At 34.2% G+C, this 13,324-nt stretch overlaps 1 protein-coding gene and 1 pseudogene across 1 annotated transcript in view; one reads left to right on the forward strand and one right to left on the reverse strand.

Moving 5' to 3' along the window:
• The window catches only part of CNBD1 (cyclic nucleotide binding domain containing 1), a 403,074-nt gene that overhangs the window by 31,882 nt on the left and 357,868 nt on the right, over positions 1 to 13,324 (reverse strand). Inside the window, exon 11 of the mRNA XM_023518062.1 lies at positions 8,988 to 9,055. Coding sequence (XP_023373830.1) covers positions 8,988 to 9,055 — 68 coding nt within the window. The remainder of the gene's footprint in view (positions 1 to 8,987; positions 9,056 to 13,324) is intronic.
• LOC111727872 lies at positions 10,891 to 12,419 on the forward strand (annotated as a pseudogene).

Genomic DNA, 13,324 nt, shown 5'->3' on the forward strand with positions numbered 1-13,324 from the left:
ACGAGTAGAAATGTAATAGAATAAATTGATCATAATAAACGATAAATTAAGTGCTGACCTATTGAGTCCATTCAGAAGCGATCTAAAGGCAAGTGTCTTTTTTATCTGTTTAATTAAAATATTTTCTTATTATATTAATAGTATTGTTATTCTACCTCTCCATTCTCCTTTATCATATTTTGTTAATTAATAGATTAAGAAAATGAATAAATTAAAAACACTCTCTAAAGTTCTTTGGCAGTACTCTTGGCTATTTTTATATTGCTTTACAATTTTATATGAAGCAGATATAAAATAACACACTAGGAATCAAGAGAATAACACTGCAAGATTACACCATCCTGGTTACATTGAGTAATGTTGCAATGATTTAAATTAGATGATTGGTGCTAGGAAATAATGAATGTACATTTAGTTTATTTTTTTTCTGTTAGAAATGTATCTTTAAAACGATTTTTTAATAAAAACATATGTAACACTGCAAAATAAATAAAGACCGACTAAAAAATTAAGACAAGAGGAAAATAAAGATAGGAAAATGAGATGATTATCAGAAGTGAGAGGAGTACACTGAGAACATGCCAAATATTCACACATTTAGCCCAAAGTTTTCTCGTAGTCAACAAAAAGAAGTATCCATAATTCAATGAATAGGTCATAGTATGCTTGAAATGAAAACCAAGTTGTTATTCACAAGACCCATTTTTGACAGCATAAACATAAATCCATGACCCATATGTCTTAATAAAAAGAATATTAGAAATTAATGTCAGCACCTATGTTTTCTTACAGTGCAATAAAGTCAGAAGAGCTTTGACATTTCTTGTAATAACATTCTCAAACTAGGCTATGCTATCGCACAAAACACAATTCAGCAAAAGCCAAAGAAATCAAATCCAGATAGATGCAACTAGGAGATAATATGCCTTAATCCCCAAATTGACCACAAACTAGTATCTCAACCAGGAGGTTTTATATGTTTCATTGTTTGGGGGCTGTCCTAACTGTGTGCATATGTGTGCAAATACACATATGGACAAGTAAATAAAAGGAGATACAATATCACTTTCAACAAAAGTTCAATCATTTATATTATAGCTTCATTCTCTATATTGTGCATAAGAAGTTGATTTTTGAAGTTTTATAGAATATTCTTTAGAAAATTCTTAATCACCGATTCTCCACTGACTGAAAATAAGTGACTGTTATTTTCAGGTTATTTTTCCTGACAGATTTTTCTGATACAGTTATTTCACTTTTTGTTATCTAGTATAAAACCAATTGTTTTAAGAGCTATGGAACTAAAATAATATTGTCATCATCCATTGAAAGGTAAGGGATCTGATAAAGAAAAGGACGTACACTGAACGGTCAACCTGGATTTGGTTAAAGCCTTTAAAAATTAGTTTGCCATTTATTTCAGAATCAAACAACAGAGAAATTCTTTTAATAAAAGTTTTGGGATTGATTCCAGGAAAATGTTCCTAACTTTGAAAGGAATTTTCGTGTAATCTCTTATGAAACTTTAAAAATGTAGGTATCTGGCATCCATTTCAAATATCCTGAAGTAGAAACTGGAAAATGTAATGGGAGAGCAAACATAACTTCAAAAATTTCCACATGTGACCCTGCTATATATTCCATACTGAGGCTCATATATTGTTGAATAGATTAGATAGGAAAAATATTAGAAATTGTAAATAAGTCCTCTCCGCTCTTTTAAAGTTCAGTCCACTCTGTAACTATCACCCAGTCAAATGCTAAAAAAAGCTAGAAAAGAAACACACCACATACTTTATGGGATAAAGGAACCATGTACCAACAAGCTTCCTCCATTTTGCTATCCCATTGTCTTTTTTTTGGTTTAGTTTTGTTTTTATTAAATCATAACTGTGTACGTTGATGCATTTATGGGGTTCAGTGTACTGATTTGATATACAATGTGGAATGCTTACATTGAACTAAATAACACATCCATCATGATTATGCTCTTTTCTTAACAGTTTTGAAATGTACCATTGCATCAGGCACATTAGGTGAGGTGCCCCCAAATCCCCCCCTCCCCTTTTGTGTTTGCACATGTCAATCACTCAGGTAAGAGATGGATGCCAGGAGCATGGACTTGGGCCTGCCTGTGTTCTCCTGGCTGTCTGTGTCCCCTGCCTCACTGCTGCTATGTCCCTGAGTGCTATCGTGTGAAATAGGGGAAACCCTGGAACAATAATTATAGGACTTTTTTGAAGAGTATTTAGTTAATCATTCCTTTTGATTAAATGATTAAATGATTAAATGATTTATTTAATCATTCCTTTTGGGTGTAACACATACACGTTTTTGCATAGATTTTCATGTAATTTCAGAAAATAACAAGTTCACAGATGAACCAAAAAGGTACATCTTAATTTTCCTTCTCCTTCCAATTTGCTACATGTCTTAAATATCTAGAATAAAATTTTTGATATTTATGTTTAAAATTAAATATAATTGTTCTATTACTAACTTGATTTAGCTCGAGTAATGACAGAATGTCTCTTCACCAGTTATAAAGCACCCCATCTATGTTTTCCATTTTAAAAATAACTAGCTTTATGCTTCCTAATATATTTTTCTGAATATAACATTCCATCTTGAAAATAAAACTCAGTATTAATTTGGTCAAATATTGAACTTAACTTATGTTTTAAACGTTCTCTCTCTCTCCTTTTTTTTTTAGTCATTCCATTACTTTTCTAACTCAGGTGAGTCCACCCCAAACCAAAATCCAGTCTCCAAATTTCTGTAAAAAAAACATACTTTACACATTTTATCATATAACCTATCATACATCCATTGCTCACCAGCAGCCTCATTTATTTATGACATCATGGTGGCCAAATACATTCTTCGAAGTCTAACATTTCCATAAAGAATAAAGGGAGTAAAAAAGATTTTTCCATCTCATGCTTATCACACAATCTTGGAATATACATGTTGAAAAGATATAATAGTTCCTTGTCTCATGTAAAACTATTCCTGTGGTGGAAAGCATTTGGTTGCCCTGGAGGCTCTATTTCAATTGTTCACATATGAAGAGTTGATAGGCAGTCTTGAGCCATTCATTCAAAATACTCTCGGTCACTTCCTAAACAATGTACTTTGAATTAGGCATATCCTTTAGACAGATAAAGAATTTAAACATGATAAAGTGGTAGGACAAAAGGGAATATAAAATTAAATTTACTTAACTAACAGACTTAACCATTTTTCAGGAAAATATATTCAGACTGACTTTTGCTTCTGGGAAGAGTTGGTTAGTGCATGGTAGATCATTGCCCCTGCCGAGCATAATTAGAAAAGCTGTGGGGAAAATTATGTCTTTAAAGGCTTAAGAGATCTGCTGATTCCATGAAGTCATAAAGACCTACTAATCTGGAAAAGCTGAACAATCACTGTGGAACTAATTTCACTACTTTAAGGTTACATGCTGATATAGCTCTAGGGATCTGCCTGTACAGAGGGACAATACTGGGGAACAGAGTAACTAGTTGAGTTTTATGTGGTCTAACGTGTCCATGGAGACAAAATTCGAGACTTTAAGGGACCTTTAACACATGGTCAATTGATCCCTCAAGATGTCTGTGTAGGTCAAGAGGCTCAAAAGCTAAGTTAAAACCCACTGGGAAAAAGCTGAGCTTTCATCAGTCTTCCCTCAAGAGACAAATTTCAAGTTCAGGAACTGTTGGGAGTGGGGCCCACTGATGTTTCCCAAGTCCACTTAAAAACCTGGAGAGTAACAGGGGCAAAGGAGAAGCAGACTAGGCTTACCAGACTTGTGATACAACCTCAACTTTCCCTTAATGGTTAATGTGATTGTACCCTACTCCATCTCTTTGCTATAGAAAAGTTGAAGTCTGCACAATTTTTTTTTTCAGCTGGAATGTTTCATTCTTTGTTTATAAAAATTTATTCATTTCAATATATTCAGGGAGTACAAGTGTTCTGTGTTAGTAGCATAGTTAGTATAATGCTGAAGAAGTCAGGGCTTATAGTGTACTTGCTCTAAATAGTGTGCATTATACTCAATAGGTAGATGTTTATCCCTCATCCTTAGGTTTAATGTTGATGACAGGGCTTATGATCATTTATACCCTTTGTTTAGCTCCCATTTATAAGTTTGAACATGTATTATTTGCTTTCAACTCCTGAGACACTTCATTTACAACAGTGGTCTGCAGTTTCATCACAGTTGCTGCAAAAGATAATAATTCATTCATTTTTAGGCCCAAGTAAGCACTCCTTGGTATATACAAACCATATTTTCTTTATCCATCCCCCAGATGATGGGCAGTTAGGTTGATTCCATATCTTTACAACTACAAATTGTGCAGTGATAAGCATTCAAGTATGGGTATCTTTTCTATGACTCCTCTTCTTTTGAGTAGATGCCCAGTAGTGGGATGGCTGGAGTAAATGGTAGGTCTACTTTGAGTTCTTGAGGAATATCAATACTGTTTCCCGTACAGGTTGTACTAGTTTACATTGCACCAACAGTGCGTAAGCATTCCCTTTTCAAAGGACTAGATCTAGTGGGTTTTGACTTTTTAAAAATGAACATTCTAAAAGAGGTCGGGTGGTATGAATTATGGTTTTAATTTGCATTTCCCTGATGTTTAGTGATGTTGAGCTTTTTATCATGTTTGTTGGCTGTTTATCTAATCTTCTTAAAAAAGCTGTTCATATCTTTCACTGACTTTCTGATGGAGTTATTTGTTTTTTTCATGCTGGTTTGCTTGAGTTATTTGTAGAGTCTGACCCCTTTTAGTATACATAGTTTGGTAATATTTTTTCTTATTATCTATTAACTCTGTTGATGTTTCCTTTCCATGTAGCTCTAACTAAATGATTTTTGACACAGCAGACAAAAACGTACACCAAGAAAAGGACATTGTATTCAATAAATGGTGCTGGGAAAATTGGATAGCCATGTGAAAAAAAATGAAACTGGATCTCGATCTCTCACGATATATAAAAATTAACATAAGATGGATTGAAGAATTAAACATAAGACTTGAAGCCATAAAAATTTTAGAAGATTAACCAGTTGGATGAAAGTATTTCAAAATGTATATAGAAACAGTACACTATACCCCAGGACAGTATTAATGTACACTACTATGATTTAATAAAAAACAAAATTCTAGAAAAAAAATATAAGGCAAACTATTCTGGATATTGGCCTAGGAAAATAATTTATGTCTAAAATCCCCAAAGAAAATACAGCAACAACAAAACATTCAAAATGAGGCTTAATTAAATTCAAAGGTTTCTATGCCATACAATTTTGTACAAAATATCTAGTATTCAATTGAAAGTTGAAATTTCGGTCAACTTATCCATACCAATAAGCAGGACTACATGACAAAAGACAAAGATTAAAAAAAGAAAAATTAGATATCTTGAAGCACAGATGATTCAGATATTGAAGTTAGCAGACCAGAAATTTAAAGTAACTTTGATTAAATGTTCAAGGAAATAGTAGAAAAGAGAAACCAAAAGTATGAAATATGTAAAATGTCACCTAGTAATCAGCATCCATAGGACTGGAAATTAAAAACTCAATAAATAATTGTATAGCAAATTAAAAACAACAGAAGATAGGATTTGTAGTCTGGAAGGAAGAGCAATGAAAAATATTTAAACTGAAGTAGAGATAAAAAGAATAAGAAATACAGAAAAATGCATAGAATACCACACAGTGAAAAAATCTCCTATATGTTTTAATGAAGCCTAAAAGGAAGGAAAAGTAAATGGGGCAAAAAATATTTGATAAAATACATGCTGAAAATTTACTGAAACTAATGAAAGACATAATTTCACAGATTCAAAAAGCATTTAAATTGAAACAAAATAAGCAGAAATAAAACCAAAACTATTTTAGCACATCAAAGTAAAACTGACAAGCAGAGGAAAAAAACCTTAAAGTTTCCGGTTATTTTGTGGATGTTGACAAGTGAATTGATTCTAAAATCTAACTATAAACTCAAAAGAGAAGAGACCTAATAAGGTAATCCTGAAGATGAAAAACAAGTGTCAGGATTTATTCCACCAAAATAATCAAGATTTATATAGAGCCTCTACACTTGTTATCATGGTGTTGATGTGGTGATAGACAAATGCATCTGTTTTATAAAAGAGAGAATAAATATACTTACACATGGGCAATCACCTAATCTGTAACAGTGATAACAATGCAGTTCATTGGGTAGAGAATGACTTTTTCAGTACATGGGCCTGGGAAAATTTGTTATCAATAAGGAAAAACAGCTTAACCTTAAATTTACATCATAGACAACTTAATTCCAAATTGAATAGAGATCCATTGTGAAATGTAAAACAATAAAAATTTTAGAAGCAAACACAAGAGAATTAAACACTATTTAAACAGGTGAGTGGGGAGGGAGATTCTATTCATGAAGCTGGCTTTTGATGGCACCACAGGTAAAAAACTGGCTTTATTTAAACATCTGATAATTATATCACTAAAACTGAGCTATGGCTAGGAGTCCTCATTTTTATAATCCTGTCAAAATAATTCTGAGTCTGGGGAAAAATTCTAACCAAAAAGTGAAAAGAGCATCAAAAGAGCATACAGTAGGTGTCTTATTCGGGTATGTAATTTGTTCTTTTCATTTTGACTCTGCCAAAACTAGTTAACAAAATAATGCTAGCTTTTGCAGAATACAGAAATGGATGCCCTGGAAAGAAAAGCTCAACACAGCTTGAGAACTGTCACAAAACAATGTAGTGACAATATAGAATAAAAAATGAACACATTGCCAGAATAAAGTGTTTTTCATTTTAATTTTCCCGGTCCAACACAGATGTGGTTGACTTAGGTATACCGTGCATCTGTTCTTGTCTCTACCAAACTGGGAATTGTAGCTGGCATTTTTTTCCACTCAGGATAAAAAAAAAAAAATCTATTCACATCAAGATCATCACTATGCAATTAAAGATTTGAAGGAAAACAGAAGATGATTTACTTCAAACCTGACACTGCAAATTACTTCAAAGAATTTAATTGGAAATGTCTATTTTCTTTCAAATTTCTCTAGACACACTTCCAACCTAGGATTTTCTTTCTTCTGGCTTCACTTCACTTTTTTCCACTGCCTTTCAAATGTCTGTTCCCCTGATATATCACATTTCTTGTTATGCTCAGATCCCTGAGAAGCCCAATTGAGATTTTTTTCTCAAAAAGACGGCATTTCCAGCTAGTTAGCCCTTTTCTAGCATTTCCTGTCCCCACCAAGCCTGGTAGATGACATTCTATCACTGATATATTTCCTACAGAAAATAATATCTGTCTGTCTTCCTCCTCTTGCTTTCTCCCCACCCCCCGCCAAACAAAAACAAAATCTTTTCAAGATGAGGACAACAGTCAAGATTTACCTTGATACCCAGTGTTCCACTGACTCTTGGCTTAAAATCCTCCCCAAAGTAGGGTACTGGAGACTCTTAACATTCCTATCCCAAGCTGATTGCTTATTTACCAATTATCTTTCCTCAACTCTGGATTTGTCTCTGTCATTTGAATCAAAGTTCGATTCGCATCAGTAAAGCTTGGTAGGTAGGACTTAAGTTCAGGGAATATGCAACTGTTATTGGTACAAACAGCTAGCATTGATGTTTGGTAGAGGTCATCCCACACTGTCCCTTTTTTATGAACTTATCGCATTAGACATCGTGAGGAATTGAGTGGATAATAAAAGGAGTAGCACACGGCAGCTTGGCCAGGATTAGACAGGTCCCACTGTGCAGAGTTACAGACCAAACACCATATACAACATACCACTCATACCAACACTGCTGCTGTGTCATTGGGCAACCATGGTGATAAAACACAATTGCTTGACTTTCATCATGATGATTTAATCCAAAATACATCATTTCTCAAAATGTAACCCAGGTACTCCCTCTTTTGAGGAAACTTCTGTTCTCACTACACTTATGTCTTAAAGGAGGACTTAACATGTTTTCAAATGCAGCCGTAAGCAAAGGGTGAAAATATCAAAGTGAGTCAGACGGGTTTCACCAAGGATTTTGTTGGGAGGCAAAGGGGAGGGCTGGCATTCAGTACCACACTATAAACAAGTTAGTCTTTAAAAACTCCCTGTAGGTATTTTTGTTCCTTAAAGACCCTGTTTGGTTAAAACTGATCTGTACCCTTCTCCTGCGGTCTTCTGCACCATTTTCTCATATCACAAATCATAGTCTACCACCTTTTACAATCCCCACTCCACACATGGGGCCTGTGAATGGTTAGTCCATTGGGATTCTGCTTTCTTTTGGTGAATAGCAATACTATCAGACCATCAGAGCATCTTCAGACTCCTCTGGAATACTATTAACTAACTGTACTCCATAGTCTTCATTACATTATCAACTCCTTCAATAACATTTCTTGCATAAATTATTAAATATTCCTGCATAAGCTAAGTAAATATTCTAACATGAAGTAAAGCTTAGTGTTTCTTCATATATTCTACAAGCATGTGATAAATATAAATTTTATAAATATTGGCATAAAGTGTGTTTGTAGCAACTATAAGTAATATTTTATTAACATAAAATAGACATGCCAAAACTAAAAACACAAAATGACCTTTGAAATATCTGTTGAAATGTTTAAATTTCTCCTTAAAAATGCAAAACTCTTTTAAGTAAGGTTTATGACAGCTACACTTTTGCTGAGACAGGCTATGAAAATGTTTGTAGTCTGTTATAAATATTCATGTTACCAAAAATATTATCATAAGTAAAATTAAGACACATAAATAGGCAGGTGGGTCATTAATAAGAACTTTCACAAATGTCTTATCCCATTATTTTCTAGAGTAGACAAGAGTGTAGTCATTTTAGGAGGAAGGTAACTAGACATTAAAACATAATAAACACTTGGATTTAATTATCGTTACTACTTATTATAATTTGAACATTTTACTTACATCTGTCAGATGGCCAAAAGTTGGTTGAGCTGTTTGGATCATAAGTTGTATGGTCACTGGGTCTAATTCTAAATAAAAACAAAAGAAAATATTAAGAATATTATCAAAAGTTTTTTAAATGAGTAAAAAGTACAGAAGTTGCTAATCTCATCATTACCAATAGTTCAAATAGCAGACAAAAATGAATTTCCTCTAATAATAAAATTTATTCCTTAATATTTCTTCCTTAATTTACATTCATAGACATCTAGATTGTCCCAGAGAAATTTCACATAAATGATTTCGTCTAATTTGCACAATGTCCAACTTCATAATCAGAAATTGGAAATTGTTTAGTGCTGAAAATGTGACTCATATTATTGGTTCCTTACACCAAAGCCATTCCCTTATCCCTTGGCAGAATCACTTTCCATGACAGAGGCTGAAAATACTGTATACTTGCTTTTTTTAGGATCCCAAAGACATAGGCATGTGACCTAAACTGAGAGTAGATATACAATTTATCATCCAAATGTGTGTTTGAGAATAAAAAAGAAATATTCATAATTCTTCTTGGACAATATAAGAAGGTTGCCCTACTTAGACCTGATCACTGGGATTTAACAGAAAATATGCTGAGGGGAGGTGGCTGTGGGGAAAGTCTGTAGTCCAGGACACAAAGTATGTATACATAATTTAAGAGAGGAAAAGTCTGTGCTGAAATTATAATACTCAAGTCACGTTTGATTTCTGCAAATATAAGAGTTATAAGATATAATAGAACGGCCAGCTACCATTATTTTGGACAAGGTGGTGTTAAACTACAAAGCTGGGAGCAGCAAGCATCTTGTATGCTGAACAAAGCCTAAGGAGTATGGCCAACCCACTGAAGATGGCTGAGTGAAAACACAGAGGGAGCCAGGTTCTTGGATGCCATCATTGACCATTTCGTTTATTCTTACGTGACATCAGATGTATTTTTTAGGTTATTTTTTTCGCCTATACAAAAGCATTCTAAATTACACACACACACACACACACACAGTGCCCCCATAATGTATACACATTTTAAGAAAAAAACCTGCATTAAAATTGTTAAACTCAATATATACCAATAATGTTGGTATATAATGTTATAATGTTATCTTGTATACACATATTGTATCTTGTAACTCTTATAATTGCAGAAATAAACCATGACTTGAGTATTATAATTTTAATACAGATTTTTCCTTTCTTAAATTATATATACATATTTCTGGCACTGTGTGTGTGTGTGTAAGTGTGTGTGAACATATAAAATAAGATTTAGGGCCCTGGTATTTTATGTCCAAACTGTTTAATTATTGGATAATCTGTTTTGATCTTTTTTCTTTCTAGGTCTATGTAATCTTCATATTTTCTTTTTTTCTTTTTTTCACTTTGTCACCTTCAGTAGAGTGCCATGGTGTCACACAGCTTACAGCAACCTTCAGCTCTTGGGCTTAGGCGATTCTCTTGCCTCAGCCTTCCAAGTAGCTGGGAATACAGACACCCATCCTAATGCTGGACTATTTTTTGTTTAGTTTGGCCCAGGCAGAGTTCAAACCTGGCACCCTCAGTATAAGGTGCCGGCACCCTACTCACTGAGTTACAGGCACCGCCCATATTTTCTTTTTTCAATATTGAACATATGATGAATCCACTAACATTTTAAGGTATAGATGTCAGTTTCAAACCATGCTACATGACGTCAGGAAACCATTAACCTATCTTATAATTTATTTAAAAATCAATATTCATAAAAGACAGTGATGCAACTTAAAATTTTAAAAATTAATATTATGAATTATATGACTTATAAAGTCATATAGTGAGACAATATATAGCCCAAACTCATTTGATTTATGTGAATAGAATATACTGAAGCCAATTAAAGTAAAAAATGAAAAAAGGTATGCCTAAAGTAGCAGACTCTCAGGGCATGCCCTAAGAGGTACTGAATCTTTCATCAGGTGTATCAAGAACCAGAGGTGCTAACTCTGCACAGGGGGACCTGTGCAATTCTGGTCAAGCTGCTGCCTTTGCTCCTCCTTTAATTATCCACTCAATTCCTCACAATGCCTAAAGCAGGAGTTCAACCCCAAGGTTACAGTATCTTGTGATTTAAGAAACTAACACTTCTCCCTATTATTTATGTAACAGAGTTGACATTATTGATTGAAAAAAAGATGATTGGTTTCGCCACACCTATACACTTGTTTATATTAGGATTAGACCAATTAAGGAACTCTTTTCTGGAGTCTGCAAATGGGACACAGAAATGAAATTTTATGGTACCATAAGGAAGTGAATGAAACTCAAATTCATTGTGCATATCAAGTATATTAGGCATCACTCCAGACAAGGTGCATGCTATCTCAAGGAATCCTCTCAGAATTCTACTATCTTGTCACAATTTTCCAAATGGGAAATTGATACTTCACAAAAATGAACCAATAGGTATTGCCAGGATTATACACAAATTCAGTCTAACTTGATTAAAAGACAAAAATAGGTAAATACTTCATTGTAAGTTAATAGATATGGTTTCTACTGTTTCTAATTATCAAAAGATACAACCCAGAATTGTATACATTTTCTCTCAATTTTAGAGTTGTAAAAATATAGGAATATCATTTTGATGTTAACATTATTATTCATGTTTTTTATGCCAACTTTACATTACCCAGATCATGATACTGCATGTAATGATTTAGAAAATCAAACTATCTGTCAATATATCAGACAAAAGGATATATAGTTAAATAATAATTAAGAATCAGTTTGTAGCATGCCTTAGCTATTATTATAATATTTAAATGGCAAATAATGCCGTCTAATAGCGTGCCACCCAATAAGCAGATTGTATTTGAGATGGAACTGTCTCTTTCTACCTAAATTAACTTCAAGAGACAGGAATTCAGAATGAGAAGACCAGGCGGACAAGATTTTCTGAGAGTTGGAGAAAGAGGTGGAATAGTTTACAGGTGACCTGGCCAGGGTCCAAGTATTTGGGAAGGGGCACAGCGTGCCAAGGAAGCAGGCAACATACGGAGACTCTGGCCTGACCTACATGTGTTCAGGCCTTCCACTGTCTCCGGAGCCATGGATCCCAGTTCTAGAGCTCGTCGGGGATCGCGACTCTGGGGTGACTGGACAGACTTTCAACTTCGTGCTCATCAATAGGTACAAAGACGGCTCTGACCACATTGGGGAGCACCGATATGATGAAAGAGAAATGGCCCCTGGGAGCCCCATTGCCTCTATCTCCTTTGGTGCCTGTACAGACTTCTTTCAGCATAAGGATTCTCGAGGGAAACACTCCTCCCGGACAGTGGAGGAGGCTCCAGCTGGCCCACTCCCAACATAAAGAAGATCCTGGCTCCTTGGGTCGATTTGACTTTTCCTAAAATTCTGTCTACTAAGAAATAAAAACATTTTAAACAGTTAAAAAAAATTTGCAATGGATTGCAATGGATCTGCAATGGATTCTGACACATAATAAAACTGCCATTTTTTCTAACGTTTCAACAAGCCAAGAGGCATACAACTGCAGACATGGGGGCAGAATACTATGCAATTCCATTTCAGTAATTAGGATACCCATAAAAGAATTATTGTTTCCTTTTCTTTGTAGATTCAGAGACCTCAGGAGGGACAGCTGAAAAAGTAATGTCAGATTGATCTGTAGGATGTAGTTCAAGGGACCCTGCTGTTAGTAGGTTTTTCCTAAAGAAGCATGCACTCAAGAGCTGACATATTTTCGTTATAGGGCTTACACAAAGCTCCGAAATCTCAGAGATAGTGAAAGAAATAGTACTGTATCTGGGTTCATGGAACAAGAGGATTTAAAACGGAGGGCATGAAAAAAAGATTTACATGAAGTTTCTCACGTTTTCTATAAATATGTTGAAATATATGGGTACATTTTTGACTGTTAAACTAAACTTACACTTCCAGAATAAATCAAATTTGGTCAAGATGCATAGTACTTTTTAAATATTTCTGAATTTAGCATGCTTACACATTTCATTGATTTTGCATATGTGTTCATTTATGAGATTGGCCAGTAATTTCATTTTCTTATAATGTTCTTGTTGGGTTTTAGTATAAAGCCCATGGTGAACTAATTCAAGTAGTTTAGGATGGTTCCCTTTCCCCACCCCCCCTCCCCACCCCCCTTCTAGAGAAGGGTTTAGATAGTATCAACAAAGATTTTCCTTAAGTGTTTCATAGAATTCACAGGAACCAAATGTGAGTTCTTGGGAAGATTTTAAATTATATATTCAGTTTCTTTAATACACATAAAAGTACTCAACTTTTCTTTTTTTTTTTTT

Source organism: Otolemur garnettii, unplaced genomic scaffold (assembly GCF_000181295.1).
Source record: "Otolemur garnettii isolate 467f Iridium unplaced genomic scaffold, OtoGar3 scaffold00004, whole genome shotgun sequence".
Taxonomy (NCBI): Eukaryota; Metazoa; Chordata; class Mammalia; order Primates; family Galagidae; genus Otolemur; species Otolemur garnettii.